The sequence below is a fragment of the Dysidea avara genome, chromosome 2 (assembly GCF_963678975.1).
Source record: "Dysidea avara chromosome 2, odDysAvar1.4, whole genome shotgun sequence".
Classification (NCBI taxonomy): Eukaryota; Metazoa; Porifera; class Demospongiae; order Dictyoceratida; family Dysideidae; genus Dysidea; species Dysidea avara.
Window position 1 is genome coordinate 7,841,818 of NC_089273.1, and position 22,618 is coordinate 7,864,435.

Genomic DNA, 22,618 nt, shown 5'->3' on the forward strand with positions numbered 1-22,618 from the left:
GAAGTGAATGAGTTAACATATGTAGTACATACAGCAACATGTTTTCCCATACAGTGGAGCCTCTCTCAACAAACTCTCCTAATATTTATGACATATTAGAAAAAAGCCACAATAAATTTGGTTGTAACAGGACAAGTAAATACACTTTATAAACCAGGCACACATCCTCAGATAGGTACACACCCACACACTCATACTGCGTTTACACTTAGCACGATTGCAAACTGGTTTATGAAACCACGACATCCTGTTTATGGCCACATGTTTAGACCACTACAATGAAACGTGCTAGTCCGTAAAATGGTGACAAGTAAAGTGCCTGTCAACAGCTTGTCAGGATCGAAGAAAGGGAATGGCGTATTAGAATAGTTTTGCTCTACCAATGGTTAATGACTTGTAAAGGCCATTAATATCCCTCATAATGAAGTGGTCAATACCCGTAAGTAATCAGTAGTAATGCTGTGATGAAGTGTTGAATTCTTACATCTCTTATAGTGTTCCTTTTATCCATTTAAGCCACAATATCAAACTATCACTGAATATAGAAAACTGAACCGTGCCAGCACGCCAGATTTTTGCGAGCTGGCTCAGTTTGGCTCAGCTCGGTTGATGAGGTGTTTATACTACAGTGGAAACTGAGACGAGTTGTACCGAACCAAGCTAGCGCGTGATATGAGGCAAGTGTAAATGCAGCATCACACACACACACACACACACACACACACAAAAGCAAAGCAAAGTCGCTAGCCGCCATCAAGGACAGTTACGCCGACCCAGCAAAGTTGCTGGGGTGCCTGGGCACTATAGTCAGGCACTAAGAGCCATGCTAGAAAATCCGCCTGGGGGAGGGCTAGTGCCCCGCAGGTAGGGCTGTACCATGCCCCAGGGTGATAGTGTGGGCACCCGAAGTCCCACCTGGACCTCACCCATTAACGAGATATGGACAACAGTTTGACATTTGCTTTCCCAGTTATTACCAGGTACCCATTGATGTTACAGTTGGGTGGGCTGCTTCCCTAGTTAACACCAGGTCTCCATTTAACAGCTGGGTGGACTGGAGCAATGTGAGTAAAGTTTCTTGCTCAAGAAAAAAACAGCACAATCAAAGTGTCCTGACCGGGAATTGAACCTGCAACCTTTGGTTAACAGGCTGATACCCTGAACCACTTGGCTATGCTGGCTCACACACACACACACGCATGCACGCACGCACGCACACACACACACACACACACACACACACACAACAGGCACACACACACGCACGCACGCACGGACGCACGGACGCACACACACACACACACAACATCAACAACAACAATTTCAGTGGTTTACTGAAATAGCTAGAAAGCACAAACTAATACTACAAATACATGCAGTTTAATGATATCCATGACATGACCAGTACTATATGTGATACAATTACAAAAAATGTCAACTTTTCAAAATTCATTTGTGACAGGATTTGCAAAAAGGGGTCTTCCACACACATCCAATTCATTGAACATGGAAGGACATAACTTAGTAATCAACAAAAGTATAAACCTGAAATTTCCATCATCCATTAACCTCCTCTGCTAGTGCTCAGTACTGACCAAATTTCAAGTCAATACAATTTTCCAATCACAAGTTATGAATTGTCAAAGTTCATAAATTGGATGTGTGTGGAAGACCCCTTTTTGCAAATCCGGTCACATTTATTGATTTTATCTATAGGGACAGATGAATGGGATTACCAAGTTTTAGCCTGGTACGTTACGCCATGTGGAAGATATAGCACTGGATAGCCGGGACAAGCAAATAAATTGATGTAAACGTAAGCCATTGAGAAAATAAATAACAGGTGCTTAAAACAATCATAACTTACTGATGAAATGGCGTATGAAGTTCAAACTTGGCTCATTGTGTTCGTCATGAATTTGTCCACCTTCCAAGGTATAGATGATTTTCAAAATATAAGAAGGGCATATTCACTGAGAAAAGGTCATTTATAAATTTATTCATCACCGCAATGTAAACAAACACGTGTAACTCGAGAACTAATTTGTGTACGGGGACGAAACAAAGATTTTCGAAATCCCAATGGACAGGCAAACATGATGATACCCAGGATAAGTTGATTAGACCTTTACTTTGCGGAGTAGTGAGGCAATAAATACTTGTATAAGTTTTTTTTGGAGAATTTTCATATTTTGCCAATTGCTTTTAAATGCGGTTTATTACAAGTTATATTGTGTGTAGATTGACATTGTTACAAAATTCGGTCACATATATTTGAGTAACAAGGTCATACCCTTAAAACAGGGTAGACCTTTTCCAAAAATTACTTAAGGCGTACTTGGTGTTATATACATACTATAAATACAAAAATAGCTCTGACATCGACTTTAGGGTCATGGTCTTATATAGTAGCATATAAAAGATTTAATTGTGGGTTTTAATTTTGCACTGCAAAGGCAAGCCCTATCATGCATGGCCTTTGCAGTACAAAATTAAAATCCCTGTATATGCTCCTATACAGCCTGTATTCAAAACCTTAATTAACATAAAGTACAATTAAACAGCACAAATGTGACTGGATCTGCGAAAACCAGACATAATAGTGCATTTTTCAAATTCCATTTTATTAAATATTTATAATCCACACAGCCAAGTATATTTCCTGGTAAAGTTTCAGCTTCATATGCCAAGACGTTCTGGAGTTATATCCCAACTAAACGACAACAGAAAGATCGATTTGTACAAATAGTTTACAGGCGCTTACTAAAACGGATGCAACTTACGAATGCAATGCTGTGGAGACTCGAAATTTACACCATCGTGTTCGCCATGAACTGGGGAATCGATCGCTGGGTATGTTAGTTTTTCTGTTACCTTCTTTCACCACTAACAAAGGCAAAATGCATGAAGAAAAATCGATTGCGTACTACCACTTCGACGTGATGTGAACAAGCGGCCATAACTATTTCATTTGGAGTAGTGCAACGAAACAAAGATTTTCTAACTCCTCTTGTGTAGGGTACAAGTTGATGCCCAGGTTTTAACCGTTCGACCTTTCCCTCACTAAGTACGAGGCATTTATAAAATTACGGAATTTTTTCCGTATTATGCAATTATTTACCCATTGTATTTCAATGCTTTATACTGAAAAATTTGAATTGCACTATTATGTTCGGTTTTCGCAGATACTAGGTAAGCCTGTCCTCTAACCCTAAGGTAAGTTTCATGATATCCATGTCATGACCAGTTGAGTAACAAGGTCACACCCTTAAAACAGGGTAGACCTTTTCCAAAAATTGGCTGTATGTTGTACTTGATTAAAATACCAAAATATAAAAAAATAACTCCAGACATTGATTCAGGGTCATGGTCTTATATAGTAGCATATAAAAGATTTGATTGTGGGTTTTAATTTTGCACTGCAAAGGCAAGCCTTATCATGCATGGCCTTTGCAGTACAAAATTAAAATCCCTGTATATGCTCCTATACAGGCTGTATTCAAGACCTTAATTAACATAAAATAGATATCAGTTGCCTGATGCAAAAAGGTCTTTCCTATTATATTAATTAAAGGGTGACTCAAGTCTCTATTACTTATCAGCTGATCTATAAGCTAAGCTTACAATACACTTAGGGTACCCCCATCACACAGCTACATAAATCAATTACAGTAGTACAGCCACAATATGACCCAATTTTAAATGTACACACATTTAAAAATATATTATTGGCTTTCACGGAGAGATGAATGGGCTGGCCAAGTATTAGTACTACAAACTGTGGTAGTACCCTGAAGGTGGGGTTGTACCATGCCCAGGGTGATGGTATGGGCACCCGAAGTCCCACCTGGACCTCACCCATTAGTGAAACATGCACAGACAGCAGTTTGACACACAGACACACAAATCCCAATAATCCAAACGACAATTTTGCTGTCTGCTTAACCAATATCAGGTGACAGCTACCATTTAAGCGTCTGGGTGGCACATTCATTTCTATTATAGTGCTCTACAACCCCAATCCAATGACTAAAATACCGTATAGAGGGAAACTTTGGTGAATTGCTCAAAATTTGCCAAAGTTTAATCCACCAATCTTCTACTATTTCATTGGCACACTATTCAATAGACTAAAAATTCACTAAGGTTTATTTTGCCAAATAGATTTTAACAAGAATTTCACTAAAGTTTCCTTCTATGCAGTAATACCAAGCTACATGGTAACTCAGTATTTTAAAAAACTTTTATGCACTATTTTGCTATTTGTTGACTTTTCTATAATATTAGAGACATATAGGTGACTGGATCTATGAAACCGGTCTTATAGCCTATTTACAGGTACTGAGATATGCCAGTTTTAATTATTCAAAGTGTTATAGCTCGCCAATGGGTAAAGCTACGTGAACTAAATTTCCACACATTTTACACCAATCCCTTACCTTTAAAACATCCAGTGAACAAGTAGCCAAGGACTAAGTTTCCCGCCATTTTAGATAGTTTTTTAAAACTCAACAATGGGCGGGTGGTGGAAGGAAGGCAAGGAAATGTTGAAACAAAATGTCAGATGATGGAAAAGGAGTGAAATAAGCCTAGCTGTGGACCATACAGGATTCAAAACTGACTAACTTGAGGCAAATGAACACTACAGCACTCTAACCAACCTCACAGAGCTGTACAGTCATACACAGCTGTCTACTCTCTGACAAGAGCTCCATTATTGTGGGCCTAGACCATCAATACAGATTGCCAGTGGCCTTGGAAAAAGAAGCCAGCAAAAGCAGACTACTCAACTCATTCATGTAGCCTTGTGTTTATGGCAAAAAACTGCACTTCCTGTCAAGTAGCTAAAACATACATGTAGACGTACACTAAACAAGAATTTATTTGTACACGATTACTCCCTCTTATAAGTACTCACTTTCTCAGTAAGCGTGCACTGGTCGAGTGGCCTTTATTATATATTTCTAATTAAATCCCTCCTTCTCCTTCTTTAGAGAACCGGCTGTAGCTGTGTCGTTTTCGTATTTCTGTCATGACAACCATCCCTTAATCGCTCCATAGTAATAAAGGGGCGAAGGACTAATCACTCTAGCAGCCTGAAGACATCCAGAAGCTTCCAATTAAAGCCCCGTGAATCAACACGTGTAACGCGCGCACGAATTTTGATGGGAAATTTGTTTGTTATGCAATCATGATGCAATCTACCAAGAAGGTAAAGAGGAAGCAACGGTCGAACCAAGCGAGCTACCGATTACTTTGCAAACCTCCCAAATCCTCGCCGAGATCACGCCTAAGTGCTCTCAACGTGAGAATCAGAGGCGAGTTGGATTGCAGCAGCCGGAATCAGAGTCCTTAGTGAATTCACCACAGCCTCGAGTTACAGTCCATAGATCACTGGAGACCGCGTACTTATTGCAGCCGTGCAACAGAAGATCACTTAGTATAGGCCTCGAGACTGACGCATTGCTGTGCAACAAGCTGCAGCGAAGCTGGAAGCGTACAACGCTGAATTATATAGCGAGCTGCAGTAGCAATTATTAAGCTAACTTTCTGTTTTCCTTTTTTATGACTGACATTTTCTCCAATGAAGATAGTTAGCTAAGGTTTTCGATTGTAATTGTAAATTTTGGATAACTGAGGCATAGGCCTTAGTCTCGCGTGGCCAGACCGCTTTTTCTAGCATAGGCCTGCCAGTACATCCATAGCTACACAGAAAAGTACATTACAAATCATACATTACATTATAATGTCTGTCCAGCAGGCTCTTAAACTGATTAGGAGAATTTGCATCAATCACATATTGGGGTAGAGAATTCCGATTGTAGGAGTAGTGGCTTTAAATTCTTTTCGGCGCACTGGATATCTACTCACTGACAGCAGTTTACTTCAAGCTTCTTTTCATAGCTACTTTGTTATCCAGAAGTTTCAGCTGTATCTGGTATATTGGTGTGAGGTGATAGCAATTGGCATTAGGAACTTACACAGAACAACTGATTTCGTGTACAGTGACCATACTGTACTTATTTTATCAGACATTAGTCACTATTGGAGATTTTGTCCATGAAAATCCAATGAAAAATAATGTTCACCTTGTGAAAAGTGAAGTTTTCATTGGGTGACACCAATGAAATTTTATTTTCATAGCATTTTCATAGGAAAAGTTTATGAAAACCCAATGAAAAAATTACCACTGAAAACTCTGTGAAACTGATTTTCATAGAAGTTTCAGTGGTAATTTTTCATTGATTTTTCATTAAATTTTCCTATGAAAATGCTATGAAAATAAAATTTCACTGATTGGTGCCACCCAATGAAAACTTCACTTTTCACAGGGTGAACATTTTTTTCGTGGATTTTCATGGACAAAATCTCCAGTAGTGAGTCATGAAGGTGCAGGCTAATGGATTGGGAAATTTGGCAAGCTACAGTGTTTAGCCTACATGCCTTATTTACTTGGTTAAACAACGCACCTCAAATAGTGGCCACAATGAAGAGTACAGCTGTAGTATAAACGCCAGCCTTGAATAAATGCTGCGGCTATTAATCAAAACGCCTCACACTGTATGGTAGACTGTATGGCACAGCAGACAATTAGTACGAAAATGGAACCTGGAATTCCTCTACTTCTTCGAATTTGAACTTGCATGGTTTGAGTAGTAGCCACATGCAATGCTTTAGTACAATAAATGCCACCCTCGAACAGTAGCCACCCTTGTAGCCACACCGAGTTTTGGGACTAAGGTAATAGTAGCCTCGGTGTTTAACCAAGTAATACAGTATACGCCCATAGATCCAAGTACAAAGGCTGTGTCAACTTAAAAAATGAAGCTGTTATTGTAATATTCACTGCAGCATAAATTAATAGCAATAAATTACTTTGTTTCATCACACCAAGACAATATAAAGATATTCTTACAATTATAGCACGAGTCGAATAGTCACATTGGGTAAATTACTTGTGCTACAAAATTGTTTTATGTGCATTTTAATCAATTCAGTAAACAGTGAACAGGAATGTTCATAAGTGATGTGCTTCAATAAGTATTTCTCAGAATTATGCGATAACGGTGGCAGGTTTTCACTCAGCATGTCACATATATGTGACTGACTCTGCAAAAATGTGTGATCAATGATGCTCATATGAATTAGGTATTGAACAAATGTACTCCTTTGATCCGACCTTCATCAGAACAGCCTTTTTAAATATATCTGCTAAATCAATGCTAACCAGTCTTCCTTGAGATACTGTAGGCATGATGCTGCTTAATAGATCCACTCTTTGATGTTTAGTCAACTTTGGGTGATTAATAAAGCCAGCTTGTTGTGATAGGGTAGGGAAAGATGGCACAAGTTCTTCAATTAAGGCACATGGCTTTGGATATTTCACAAACAAAACAATTTTCCCAAAGTGGTTTGTACCACTCCTACGGTATTGACAAAAAGTGTTGTTCCGTTTGCTGCATGTCTGACGTGTATATTGAGTGCAGTGATACATTACTCCAAACTTGTGCAGTCTGTAAAATGTTTCAGCTCTTCCATTGGTTTGGAATTGTAGTGCGTCCTGCTGGTCTTTGGTCAATCTCACAAGCTCGATTTTACCCACTGTGTATACGTGCTCAGCAATTTGAAACATGTTAGATTTGAAATTGTTGTCACCAGTTAAGTAGCTGGCTACCATATCACCATCGCTTAACTTTACGTCATATGAAAGCGAGTTTACAGTACATTGGGCACTTACATTGAACAAAATCTGTTGACCTATGTCATTGGTTCCATGAAAAAGGCTCTTTATCAAACCATTTTTGTTTTCAAAACAAAATAAGCTATGAGTCCACAGTGGACCCCACAGCTTGACATATCTGGTGAGATGTGAAATGAGATGTACATTGTGTGTACAATTGATCTGTCCATATAGTATTGGAAATAAATTCAAGAAATCTTTGACCATTATCTCAACAGCCTGTAGCTCATTTGATGAAATCTCGTCTTTTAACAAAATATGCATTGTGCATACCAGCAGAGAATAGTGGTGCCAGTAGAGCGGAGGAAGTTTGCTTTGTAATAAAGGAAGAGAATAGTAAAGTAGCCACTGTTTCAGTTCAGTGGCTTTCCAATATTTTCTGTGACTTGCTATGCATCTTGGTGCTCGACTGAAATCATCTGGTGGAGTCTGCCTTAGTAATAAACAGTCAATAGCTCTCAGTTTTCTCTTATTAAGATAGTAAGGTTTCCTACAATTACTGGATTGGAACCAGAGATTCATCAACTTACTCATAACTCCTTCAAGAATTGCATGCATATAATCAACTGGGACGGAATCCACTAAATTTAGGTAGTCTGCTAATGGCGAAATGCATTTTATGCCTTTCTTTGGTTTGCCACACTCAATCGGTTCTTGAGCAAATGATCTTATTTGGTCATGTGTCCTCATGCTGGTTTCTCGTGGTGGATAGACCATTCTACGTGACATTTGTTTACCGGGATGGAGGCATACACTACAGCCATAGTAACCATTAAACTGTGTACAAGATAGAATTGAAGCCTTTGCAGGCAAATCAAAAATGCCTAACACTAGCTTGGCTTTAACTGTTACATTACCAGTTGGTAGTTCAATTTCCATGCCCACGGTTGTCAAATAGTTTATCTCAGCCAAAAGTGGTTCTAATAGATGGTGAAAAGATGGCTTTCCTATCCCAATCCACAAACTGCTCAAAATAATATTTTTAGCTTTTGTCCGAACTGATGCAGGAAGATTCAATATGCAGATATATATTGGCCACATTTCTGTCCTTGAAGATTTAAATATCGGAACTCCGTCAGAACAAAATGATAGTGCAACATTTCTTGTGTTTTTAAAAAAGGCATCTCCATTTAGGTGTGCACTATCCCAAACATCAGAAATGGTATCAAGGGAGTCTTTTCCCTTAGAAAAAATTAAAGAATTCCAATGATCTATATATCGACAGAAGCAAATACATAATCATACGGACACAGCACTGAAAGCTTTGTAATAATAAGCTTATATGTGACCGGATTTAAATCAACCACTCTGTCACGCGTGAAATAAATAGAATTGAGTACTTTACTGCATTGCCATAAAAGCAAATAATGTGGCTATTTAAATATTTCAAAAGCTTTCTGGGAATTCAGGGTACAGACTAATTCTGTACTCACTATAAAGTTGATTAGTGCCTTACAATGACTTGTTTCAGTCATAAATATTTGAGGTGTCAAATGTGACAAAGTGGTTGATTTTCCAAAATTTGGTCACACACACACACACACACACACACACACACACACACACACACACACACACACACACATATATATAGCTAATTATTCTAGTTTCACAAGTAAAGTTAATAACGACCAGTTCTCTCACATGCAGCTGTTACAGCTACGTACTATAAAAATGCAACTTTGATGAGCTTAGCATGGCTACATGCATGGTCAGATCCAGCTATAATCTTATAGACGCATATACATGCAGCTTATATAATTAAACATGACAATCACACTTACCAGAAAGTATAGCTTGTAAAGGCTTTTCCACCCCTGTAGAAACCATGTGACCTTTATTCGGTACTTTACAAGTGCATCGACCCTCATCTTCAAAAATTTTGCAATTGGCGCAAAATACCCTGCTACTCGAATTGTTTTCAAATTGCTTGAAAACTTCTTCAGCTTATATATACTAGTTGGGATTTCGTTTGGCCTTGGACAAATAATGTTTAACAATTCTAGCAGCTCATCAATAGCACTGTAGGTTAGATTATGCTTATTAGCAAACTTCATAATCATACAATTGAAGCCACATACAGAAATATTGCTGCCATTGTAGATTTTTTGAAATGATTCCGGGTTGCTGTACACCGGTTTTATTGGCTCATCATGAACTGATTGTAAATCATGATCAAGTGCATCTTTATGGAGTGCACTATCCTCGAGTTCCCTCATATATTCATTGGGCGGAGGAGACGCTAATGATGACAGAATTGGAGATGATGGCAGGGAATCTACTAACGTTGGTTCCAGTTGACTTAGAGGTGGGGTACTTCCACAAAGTACTGGCTCATTAACTGTAGCTGTAATGTAGACATCAATATAATGCATGTACACTAGCCAGATCAGTATGCAAATACACTCTTGATTAAGTTTGGCCTGTTATATACAAAACTCTTTTAAAAATTGACTGCATAATTATATATACCAAAGTATATGTTTGTATGCAAAATAATACAAAATATATTGCTATAGTGGTGCGACAAACCTTCAGATTCCAATTGCTCGCTGGAATAAGTAACTTGTTTGAGTCGTTTCTTTCTCCTCCACATGGTGGTCTTGGGGATAGGTATAGTGGGGTATCGGAGATACTTTCTGTATTGACGTCTTGGCCCTGGGTCTGCCATCACACTCTGCACAGATTACTAAATTCTGTAAACTACAAACATCATTTACAACTCAAGACAGCAATAATAATAAAGCATTCAATGCAGAACATTACCCATGCACAATGTTGTTTTATAGCTGTGCTGACAAGACATGTAACCTAGTTCTTGTCTATGCACAACTGCTTTTACACGGTATAGATTACATGCTGGTCACTGTAAAGTGCTAATAATAATAATAATAATATATGTTATAGCTCCAAGTGAACTTGGCTTCTTAACATATAGTTTAAATCATATCGAATACAATTCACTACATGTATTCTTTGCAGTACCAGAAATTATGTTAAACATGATGGTCATCGACTGCTCTATTAGGGAGCATTTCTGCCTTGGATAAATTTCAGTACTGACACAATAAATTAAGCATATTTCTTTAGGAATGTGCTTATCTTGTTTATTACTGTATCTGAAATTTGTAAATTTGCAAGAAACAAAACAAAACTAGGAGTTTTGCTGTTTGTTGATTAGAGTGTTTTGCCTTTTGATAAATATCTATACTTCTGAAAGCACCGTTCTTTAGCTATAGGTAAAAAGCCATTCTCAGCAGGTACTTTAATTGCTGTGATAGCTACAATAATCACATTAATTACTGTGGTTTTGAAAAGCCTGTGGACAGTACATTTAAAAACCACAATTATAGATGTCAAAACAGCAATCTTTTTATTGAAATCGTGAAGGGAAATGTGTTTAAAGAAACATTCTAGCCCATAGTACTTTGTGATTAAATAATATAACCAAGATATTAAACAAAAAACACTGCTGAAACACTCTAATAAAAGAATTGAAACCATACAAGGTTCGATGAGCATGCATTTCTGGTAATGTTTACGTATATACCTGCATGAGCATAAAGTAAGAAAATGAATGCCATATATAGCTATTAACGTAAAATAATTAACTCAATGATTCAAACAGTCTTTTACTGTTAAAGCTAGCTATATAATACTGCAGCTAGCTGTTTCCAAGCTGGAGTACACCGGCTGTATATGTATCGTGGTATATTTCATGCACAGTAGCATCTCAGCTTGGACTCTTTTGTGATGTTGGAACATTAGTTTAATAAAACAACCAAAGCGCAAGCCATGCAAGATTATATGACGATGTAGCTATTTCTGGTAATGTAGTGCTTTGGAAGTATTCTCGTGCCCATGCAGACCGCTTTTGTGAGGGTGGTGGTTAAAAAAGATCTGTGAATCTCCGTCACGCGATGTGGTTTTGTGTATCTGAACTCCCACCCCTGCACAAAAACTGAGAAGAAAAAAAAGCAGCCTGGGCACAAAGGCTAAGTGGCTCATTGATGTACCGCTATCGCATGCAATAATTAGCCAACAAAGCTTTAAATTGGAATATATATAGCTATAGTTATTGTTATATAGCTATTTATTCGTAGAGCAAACTTCATCATCAGATGAATGTCATAAACGCAACGATCTGCATTAGGCCACTCCAAATAAATTCTCTGTTTCCCATCCACCGCCCGCGTGTGGTTACTGCCAGCTCTAAATATTCCATTATTCCGTATTCTTCTATTATTTACCGGTTATTCTTGCATACTGATAGGCTCAGTAAAAGCTATCTTAAAACAGCGTCAGCTCACGTGTCAGCAGTGCAATCAAGTCAGCACAAACTTTACGTTTGTGTTATTTTTGCAACTTACAAAGGAAAAAACAAGCTTAAACGTGCCTGGCACAGCCTTTTTGGCTGTGCCAGGTAAATAATGGCTTGAAAAGCTAGCCAATCTTATAATGAAATAATGGAAATGGACCGCCCGCTCACATGCAAATATGCCTGAGTCCAGGACGGGAAACAGAGAATATTTTTGGAGTGGCCTTATCACTGCATATAGCTAGCTACCTACAAACTTGCATGATGTCAGACGGAGTTGATCCACATCATAGCCATAGTTCAGTAAGTAGCTAGTCGGAAGCTAGCGCATTGATACAGTTCTCTGCTATAACACACACAAACACGCACGCTCTAAAATTTACCGGTATCATAGTGGTCAGTATACTTTCCCGTACTGAAATAGCTAACTAAATCTATGTACAGTACTGCTATGGCTATGTATAGCTAAACACAACAAAAGTTTACTTACCTGTGTGTAAGAACGTATAGGCCGGCTTGAACTGAGCCTGCTACTCAACCTTAGATTTTCTATTTTTGACTCAACGCAGGCATATCGCCCTACTTGATGCCTATGTAGCACTTCATGTCAATCACGTGTACACATTACTTCAGGCAGGAGGTGCCCGTTAAGGTTGATTCCCGAAACTCGCAACCGAGTACATCCATAGATAGTATATTCTCCGTAACCGGAAAATATTCTATCTATGGTACATCGCGCTTTTGAGTTTATAAACTATAGCACTTTCCTAAGCTGTCTTCATCAAGTTCATGTGCTTACGGGTGTTTATAATCGTTTGAACATGTGTCTGACCGTAGACTAGTGTCAACTCGAGTCCGACGAGCCAGACTTGAGGTCTCGGGTTATGTCTCTATAGTATTCTTCCGACTGGACCAGGTGGCCCGGACTGGACTTGATTGCTAAAATTCGGACCAGTGGACCGGACTCAAGCATGCTCAGTGATAATCCTGAAAATTCTTTTTTTTCCCCTGGCTAGATGGACTGCCCGGCCTTGCCACCACCCCCAGCACTGATGCTACGTGCTGGATAACTGAAATAAGGGCCATACTAGGAAGTTGAGGCCCTGGAGCAATCAAACTAAGTGGGACTCCACTCTAACAAGGTCCTGAAAATCGAATCCCCGGCCATGCAGTCGCGGGATGATGCACCCAGACAAACTGATATGTATAGCTATAATTGATGTGTCAGATGATATGGATCTACATGTGAGTACTGGTGACTTGCTTTTGGCAAAACGTGGTTTACAGATCTAGAGTGATCTTGATTCTGCATGCTGATTTCTGGCTGCATACCCAACCAGTCAAGTTTCAATGTGAAAGGGTAAATCTCATGTGATGTTGATTGATTCTCAACAGGAATTACGAGATAGTGATATGTGACCAGATTTTACAGAACCGATCCAAATCGCACATCAGGCAAAATCAAACCAACACCACCAGTGGATAGCTACACTATCGTACTACAAGTTTTGACCCTCAGCACTACTCAAACTACACGAGGCTGGTTTTTACACACGTCTTTTCTGGGTGGTGTGGAGTGCTCAAATGGCGGTTTCAGGCCTTGTGAAGGACCTGGCTTGGCAAGAGTCAGTGGTTTACTGGTGGACAGCCTTGTAATGTTGGCCAGACGTGTTCTCTGCTGATTTTGCTACATATCAACCACTAAGGAGCCAGCACAGCCCTGTAATCTGGTGTCTGGACTCCAATCGTGGTCTGCCTCCATTTTGAGGTCTAACTTTTGCCCTCCCCGCCACCACCCAGCCTCCACCCCTTTGTGAGCACTTGTGATACTACTTCGCTCGTCCAACTGCTCAGATTTTCTATCTTATTTGGCGGGAAACTGTACAAGCAGCTACAAGTACTGGAAGTGGCTTGAAAGGTAACAGATTGATGCATCTTTTGTGTAAATTTCACACGCGTGCTTGCTATCCTTGGAGAGTTATGCTGGCTTGAATTCTTTAAAACCGTTTATCTCGGAACTTCTAATGTGCGATTTGGATCGTTTTTCCAAAATCCAGTCACAATTAATACTCATCTTGCTGTAAAGGAGCCAAACACACAAAAATATACTTTGGAATCACTCCACGATCAGTGCCAGCCACCACACACTGACCAGACTTCTTTCCACTGCTCCAGGATTCTTGGCAGGTCACGTGATCTCACGTGATGCTCCAGAAATAATTTATAATAATATGGACAACTTTCTCAGGTACCATCCTAATATCATGTTGACAAAAATTTTACTTGGTGTACTCAGCAGGCACACTCAATAGAGGACACAGTCTAGACTGCACTGTCTCTATTGTTTATGTCCTAATGAGTTGTTGGGCAGGTTGTATTGTACTCTTGTCCTTCCTCTGGTACTAGACTATTGTGATGTTGTGTGGTGCTTTAAAAGGTTTGAATGTAGTTTTGTTCATTGACTGACTATACAAATTTTTTCCTGTCTGAACATGACGATTTCATGCTGCTAGAACTCTTCATCAGCTTTCACTATCCTATTTGATGGACACTTTTAAGTAGCTATACTACAACTGTTATCTACCATGGGCCACACTGAAAAAAACAGTGATTGCCTCTTTGTGCCTAGAGCCAGGACTACATTTGGTAAAAAGTTTCTATTATAAGGGAATAAAATTTGGAACTCTTTTGGCCGACATTCAACTTTGTATTGTGGGTTTAGTATTGAACTTAGAGCCAATTTAGCTGTAGTTGCTAAATTACAAATAGATGGTAGTATTAAACTTTTCCCCATAATTAGCCTAATGGCTAAGTAATCACCAGGGTGATGCATGGATACGTATTTCTACACATCGCATGCCAGCCATCATGAAGCCATGAGCAAACCACTGGACAAGATCCTACTTAAACTAGGTCAGTAATTTATAGTCTAAACTACTGTAATTAACATAGTAACTTACTTAATTTATAGCCTAAAGTACTGTACTTACTTACCATCACAATAGCGAAGTTAGCGGGCTAATAATTCAGTAAACTTCGAATACAATCCCACAATCATAAATATCGTGACATAGTGTGTTTGTGTAGTAACGTATGAATAACATTCTAAATGCCATTCGCCAATGCTTTTTAAAACCACGATCGATCATCAGATGGTAGGGTAAAAATGAAATGGGGTCAACTACCATTAGTTCTTTCACCTATCAGGTGAGTACGTGGGAGTGATATATATATCACTTATACCAAGGCTGCTTGGTATTTTTCTATCAGCAAAATCCCTCGCAGCCATGGTATAACTATTACATATAAGTCTTACTTTGGCTGAATTTATTTTGTAGCTATGTTAATGTATTGTGTGTATATGTGGTGTAATGAGGGCACTGCTGAAAAGCAGCACTTTTTCTATATACTGATGCAACCGGTCTTCCCTTATCAAAAAAGGTGTGGAGAAATAATTGTATGTGCATGGTAGTACTTCTACAGACCAAGCCTGCTTAATAAACTAACACTCAAGATACATAACAGCTATGTACAGACACAACACACATGCTCAGTGCATGGAAATATTGACTATAGACATCTTGCGACCTAGGGTGTGGCATTCTAATAATCACGAAGACACCATTTTTTGAGGGCAAAAATGCAAACAATTGATGTTGTATTTTTTTTTAAATTATAGCCAAATGGAGGAATCGTACTACAAGATACATATAGATATTGTTGGTATAAAGCAAGTTAATAGGTAAAAGTATACTACATGTTTGAGCGGTGGCAAAAATATTACGCTCCAGGATGATTTTGCATAGAACTCTCCATACCTTTTGCCCTCACTTTTTCCCATAAAATGCAATTTGTTGTGGGATGACGCACTAGGTCTCAAGACATCTGTACCATGGTGAGTGCATGTCACTGTTCCACCCTAAGCATAGATCATATATGTAGCATAAAGAGGGATGTGTGACTGTGAAGTCCATATATGGGCAATCCTTGTCATGGAGCTTTTGTATAGGTAACTTGTATCATAGATAATGAACTATACTCATAAGTGACATCTATATACCTTGTTAAAGGTATGACTTGTCTTGGTTATGGGACCAGTAGTCTAGCCTCAGTTCACATAACGCAGCATTATAATTTTAGACCCTAGTCATGATCCGTAATATAGATAACAACTCCCCATGTAAAAGAGACAATGTTGAAATATGGCCATGTACTCAAAATGTGTGTGTTTGTTTGCACAACTGTGTTACCCATGTATGCCTCTCCCTGCCTCTGTACAGATTAACAAACACTTCACTAATCATTTAATATTCAATATTATGTAGCAAGCCATACTCTAATTAAGTAGTTAAACATGTTGTATTCTGTGTTGCTCGATCATTGATAAGTCTGTTTGTATTAATGCACTGTTCTCCATAGCAATTAACCTACACAATGAAAAAGCATTACAATTATACACACGCATGCACAGACACTATGCAGGGGATTTTTAGAGGGAAAGATACCTTCAGTCTACGCCAGTATTTAGCAGTACAGCGGAACCTTTCTAAGCCGGACACCGTTGGAGAAATTATTTCTGTCCTTTTTAAATGAAAAAAGTGCCCTTTATGTCCATAAAGTACTAGTTTTACTGATTTAGGGCCTAGACAGGTGTCCTTTATATAGAGAGTTTGTCCTTTTAGAGGGGTTCCACTGTAACACATGTCATGTACATACATCAGTATGTCAACTTACTCATTGTTTGGCTGCCTAATTTGTAAGATATCACAAAACAGCCAGCAAACAAAATTCCCATCACAAAGCAGCTAACAAAGACTACAAATTCCATCATCTTTTGCCCTGAGTTATCAAATGATCCATCTGCTATAAACATGAAGTGAACACAAAAGACTGTAATATGTACAGCACTGTAAGTAAAGGACACACTATAATATCATACTCTAGCACCCACAAACTAACTGTACATGTACATATACGTACCTGCTATACTAGTACTTGAAGGTGAAATAATGTGGGTACTGGTAGCTGGTACTCGTACTGAGTACTGGTACTCCAGTAAAGTTGTGGTATGTGTACTTGCCAGTGAAGAGCCATCTGGTGAAGTATTAGCAATAAACATCACTTGGCTATGACATACATACTATATTAAGTTTGCCAGAACTGGACAAACTGCACTTTACAGTGGCGGATACAGGGGGGTAGCAATGGTTTCAGTGCATGGAAACCCCCTCTGAGAATAGCACGCACCCTTTACTCATTACAAGCGCTCGAGTGGAGTACAGAACTGGCAGCAAGCTGCATATACCATGCTGGAGGAGGACTGTTACTAGTTGAACTAGTCCATCAGGTTTTGAAATTGCTACAACAACAAGCTGAGACCTTTTTTCTTTGGTCTTCAACCTAGATCTAGGCTAGTGTTACTAGTGCCTGAAGCCTTTGCGGGCATACCATGTGGCTACGTGACAAGACTTTGCAAACTTGAAACCCCCTCGGAAAATTTCTAGCTCCGCCACTGCATTATTACAAAAGATTATATTCAGTGACTTGTAGTAGCAAATTCAAGGTTTTATAAGAATTAATGAGCAAATAAAATCATTAGTTTTAGAAATTACAGAAAGGGTGAGCAATTAGAATTTTGTGCAGGAAAATTCTCCGGGGACAGGATTAAGAGGAAAGCAAACAGCACATATTTCACTTACATGGACTAGTGGTAGTTTCTATTGACCATCCCATATCACTGTCACCGCTGCTACTGTGAGCTACTACATTAAACCAGTAGCTAGTTCCTGGCATCAGGTTCTTCACCCGGGATTGCCTGTGTTCCACCTCTATATTGTCTAGTATTAACTCTCCTACACTGTTAATGTCAGTTGACACCCTCAAAGAATAATCCAATGAGGGATTTCCCCCATCATCCTCAACTTCCCACGTCACTTGGATGGTGTTCATGTTAATTGTTTGTGTCTTGACCACTGGTACAGAAGGTACTACATAATCAAAAGTGATCAAGTTTTAATTCACGCAATTTTCATAATGGTTACCTGTAGTGAGTGTACTAATCATCTTCACTTCACAAGGACCTTTTCCTACTTTGTTACCTAAGCATATTTTGATAAAGTAGTCTGTTCCTTTAGCCAAGGTGTTGATGACAATGCTGGTCTCATTACAGACTATCCATTCATTTATAAAACGCTTATACTTTTGAATATTACGAACTTTGGAGTGTACATAAGTGTACAGTATTTTTCCCACACTGGAGTTGAACACTGGAATCTGTAAATGGTACAACAGACAATTGGTAACAGGTGTGCCTCACTACATTTACAAAGGTATGTATGTACCACATCAGTATATGTAATGGACTGCTAACCTGCCAGCTAATATTGACTGACGTAATACCAATCAACTTCACTGTAACATTACCGGGTGGAGATGGTGGTGGGAGAGATAGGGTAACAAATTCTTTTGCTTCACTAAAATTTCCGACTCCGATTCCATTCTCAGCCTTAACTTGGAACCAGTACAACATGTTGGGTTGGAGATTTGTAAATAATATTATCGGAGAGGTAGAATTGACAGTGAACTAGATTCCAAAGAAATACATATACTAGCATACACATACATACTGTACAGCCACTATACTAGCACATCGGATTAAACCATCTATATATAAACAGTCACAGCACAGGGAAATTGTACACGCAACTGAGGTCAGTGCAGACAATTCCTTCTACTGTTTCTTATGCAACAACAAATAGACATTACTTCAGGGGCGTAGCCAGAATTTTTAAATAGGTGAAGCAAATCTTGCATGTAGCCTTAAAATGATGCTTGCACTCTAGTATGATTTACATGCGCTAGGGGGTCTGTGGACATACTGAATGTTTGAAAGTTAGGTCATCTGAAGTTGTACTGGAGGGTGATATCAGCATTGCAGCACAGCAATATATTGCCTGTTGTATTAAGATGAGTGTCTATTAGGATGACCACTCTATTAGGGTATCTTGATCTAACTTTACCAGTCCTGTTCTAATCTTCAGAAACCTCTTTAGGATGGATTCTTGCAAATCTATAGTGTAGCTAAGTTGAGTTATAAACATGTTAATTGCTAGTGCTATAAAACTATGTTTAATAGCTAATACAAGTGTTTAATGAGCTGTCTTGTGGCCACCAAATTTGATGAGGCACCTGCCTCCCCTGCCTACATTACCCTTGTACTTTACCAAGTATTGAACCCAAAACCTAAACTTTTTGATTACAGGCAAGAAACAGACATGACTATAGAGACAGACACACAACTCACATTTACATCATTGTTCCATACAAGGATATGGAACACCACAACTGGGTCATTGCCATCAAACGGTTGCACCCAGGACACTTGAGCCTGATAAGCCAATAGTGATAACAATGCTAGTTGATCAGGTGGGTCTGGTGGTCCTGTGTGACAGACAAGAACACAAACAACAATTAATGTTATCAGCTCTGTGGTACATACATGCATGTAATACAGTGTATTGCAAGTGCACAGTGCATTACATTTATGTGAATATTGTTATAAAATGTACTATGCTACATACAGTACAGTGCTGTATGTAGCATAGTACATACAGCACTGTACTGTATGTAGCATAGTACATTTTATAACAATATTCACATAAATGTAGCATAGTACATTTTATGCTACATTACATATAGTACATATGTAGTATAAACACGTTTGTTAATGCTTTAAAACAGTGACCAGCGCTGAAGGTCTACAGCAACATGTACTGCAACCTTAGGATATATAACATACATGAAGGTAGTGTTACCAAAACTGGGTACACAAATACAAACTACACCTTATCATACATAGTCTGTGAATTGCAGTAGCAAATTCCATGTTTTATACAGTAAGTACAAGGAAATACTTGTGCATTTGATTTGCAATAAAGTGAAAAGAGATATGGGTAGGGAATTGGAGTCAAATTCTCCTGGGACAGGACTATGTAGGAGGAAAGCAAACAGTATTTTGCACTCACTTACACTAGTGGTAGTTTCTACTGACCAACCAACACCACTACCTCCCAAAACACTATGACAATGTGAATAATGACTATTTGCATCCTAAGATTTGACCTTTTAACCTGCCCCTTACATGTGTGTGAGGTGAGAAATTGATGCAATTGAATCTCTATGGTATTAAAAAGATGATTTCATGGGCCATACCAATGGTGGTATTTTGTTCCCACAGCACCTGTAGCCCATGTGAACAGCTATATAGCTCTATCAAGGGTTCATAATATCATAGGAGGGAGAGTATCCTATAGCCTGTATAAACGCATACCTGAAGTTATGATGCAATACTATAATCACCTTCAAATGCCAGGCTTTTGCTCAGCAAAAGGTAGAGGTACAGTGGCTTCAATAAGCAACCCATTGGGGGTATTATCAACACTCGAAGTGTTAAAGTGATATCCTAGAGAAACCAATGTTTTACTGAAATTCTTCAAGGTATTGTGTCATAACTTCACAGTATGGTACGCATTTACTGAAGTAGGATACTCCCCCCACCCCTAAAATATTATGAACTCTTGGCTCTTTGAACTAGACAGATGCTTGTAGCATCATTATCACTGGGACAAGCCTGACAAATAGCTAATAAGCATTGCTATAGCTTGATGAGCATCACATGAATGGGCTGTATACAGTACGTATACCAGTTATAAAAAGGCTGTGGCTATATGATATCACATTAATACCGTGTATACTTTGTTTAGCTAGCTATTATGGAAATCAGCTAGCTAGCTACAGTGTGGCTATGGTTACAGTCAGCAGCAAGAACTATCCTGGCAGATATAATTAAGCCAGAATACAAACCCATCACAGATGAAATTTGTGATAAAATCATATCACTAAAGAACTTTAAAAGAAGATGGGGATACTTGTGACCTCGAGGAAGTACTACTGTCAGCACCCACACCTTTGCTTCAAAACAAGTGTAAACAAGGATTTTTATGGTGATGATCTAGTAAACAATAAATTATGAAATGCTTGTCTCTCATCTACTGTAGGATACAAAATTTTGGCGATTTCACTTGCAAAGGATTTGGCAAATAATTTAGCTAGATCTTTCCTTTTGGTCTTTCCTAAGCTTTCCTTTTGATAAATCAATTCTAATCAACACCTATCAACAAATCTATCATATAGTGAAGCCTTATTTTGGAGTTTAGAGAAGATACTGGCCCAGCTACACATTATGATTTCTTCCCACACCTAGTATGCAACTTATACACAGAGCACAAATGAATAGGTAGCTATGGTATTAGCATGCCACCACAAAATGACTTAGCAGAGCATCTTTTCTGTGGAGTGCTACATGTTTGAAACACATTATGCAATGACTGCATGAGTACATATTATGTACAACAGTTAGCACTGTACTTACGTCTAAGCAGTACACTAGCAGGAAGAGTCCCACTCTCTCCAGCACAAGTTGAGCACGCGCACAGCAATGAATCTACAACATACATACTGATAATAGAGCTAGCTAATAGCTAGTGACCATAGATACATATACTATTCCGGTAACCACTGGTACCTAGGGATAGTATAACTAGCGGAACTTACAAGTGACTAGCAATACTGCAAGATCCATCTCGACAATCATTTGTGTGAGTTTAGTAAATTGGCTTTTACCCCCCTGGTAATGTCTGCCTCTGGTGGTCTGGCTCATGAGGCTTCTGTTTTTTATCAACGCTTGGCTCATCAACTTTCAAACAAGTGGGGCGATGATTACTCTGTTGTCATGGGGTGGTTAAGGTGCTGTCTATCTTTTTCTCTCTTGCGGTCCTCCATACAATGCATCCGCGGAGCCCGCTCATCCATCGGTCACTATGTTAAGACTCCCCCAATTGTGGAGCTGATTCGGGCAGAGTCTCAGTTTGCCGTGGACTAAGAAAGTCCCGGTTTGTCCAGCACAGGCCATTTATGTGCTGGGGGTGGTAGGCAAGGGCAGTCCATCAAGCCCGGGTAAAAAAAAAAAAAAAAAAAAAAAAAAAAGTAAATTGGCTTTTGAAGTGCCGGGATTGGAACGGGATCACGTGGCCCTTGTATGTTTGCCCGATCATAGGGGTGTCTTATTATCTATGGCTCGATTTACAGCATAGCCCGACCCTTCGCATAATGGGAAGCACCCGCATTGAATGTCATTATTGCCATTAGCGTAAGCGATCGATTGTTGACCGCTTTTCGATTACATTCCACCAAGCCAACACCATTCAACGCACCGGCACCAAAGCTTATGAGTTTAGCAACATCTTAAGTACAAGCAGAGTCTGTGTATGTACTTAACTAACCCTCAATACGTGGTAAGAAGTAAGTTTCGCGTGGCACAGACGGCTATTTTTGCGCAGGGGCTTATAATCGATAAGCCCCTGCGCGAAAATAGCGGTCTGTGCCACGCGAGACTAGTAAGAAGTATTGAAGATGATTCCCTTTTCGTTCCATCCCTATCTAAAGTCGACCATACGTATTTTAACTCGACTGCAATAGACCACCCTCGGTTTTTCCCTTTG

At 39.1% G+C, this 22,618-nt stretch overlaps 1 protein-coding gene across 2 annotated transcripts; it reads right to left on the reverse strand.

Moving 5' to 3' along the window:
* Nucleotides 1-16,350: 16,350 nt before the first annotated feature.
* On the reverse strand, nucleotides 16,351-22,608 carry LOC136246534 (receptor-type tyrosine-protein phosphatase F-like). 2 transcript variants are annotated; one of them, XM_066038029.1, is made up of 10 exons: nucleotides 22,103-22,608; nucleotides 21,672-21,723; nucleotides 21,490-21,561; nucleotides 19,363-19,499; nucleotides 18,430-18,642; nucleotides 18,101-18,332; nucleotides 17,759-18,046; nucleotides 17,040-17,153; nucleotides 16,794-16,919; nucleotides 16,351-16,486 (listed from the first exon to the last, which is right to left on the reverse strand). In XM_066038029.1, the coding sequence occupies exons 1-10, from the start codon at nucleotides 22,169-22,171 to the stop codon at nucleotides 16,482-16,484; spliced, it is 1,308 nt and encodes a 435-aa protein (XP_065894101.1). In that variant the 5' UTR covers nucleotides 22,172-22,608; the 3' UTR covers nucleotides 16,351-16,481. The 2 variants fall into 2 exon arrangements, with proteins under 2 accessions (XP_065894101.1, XP_065894100.1); XM_066038028.1 differs by having other exon boundaries at nucleotides 16,794-16,922.
* Between the last annotated feature and the right edge of the window lie 10 nt (nucleotides 22,609-22,618).

Excerpts from the sequence above, each read along its gene's own strand:
- LOC136246534 (XM_066038028.1), bottom strand. The coding sequence starts at position 22,171 with ATGATCGGGCAAACATACAAGGGCCACGTGATCCCGTTCCAATCCCGG. Across the intron at positions 18,333-18,429 it reads CAGTCAATATTAGCTGGCAG|ATTCCAGTGTTCAACTCCAG; the intron begins GTTAGCAGTCCA and ends TACCATTTACAG. Across the intron at positions 16,923-17,039 it reads TTCAAGTACTAGTATAGCAG|CAGATGGATCATTTGATAAC; the intron begins GTACGTATATGT and ends TCATGTTTATAG.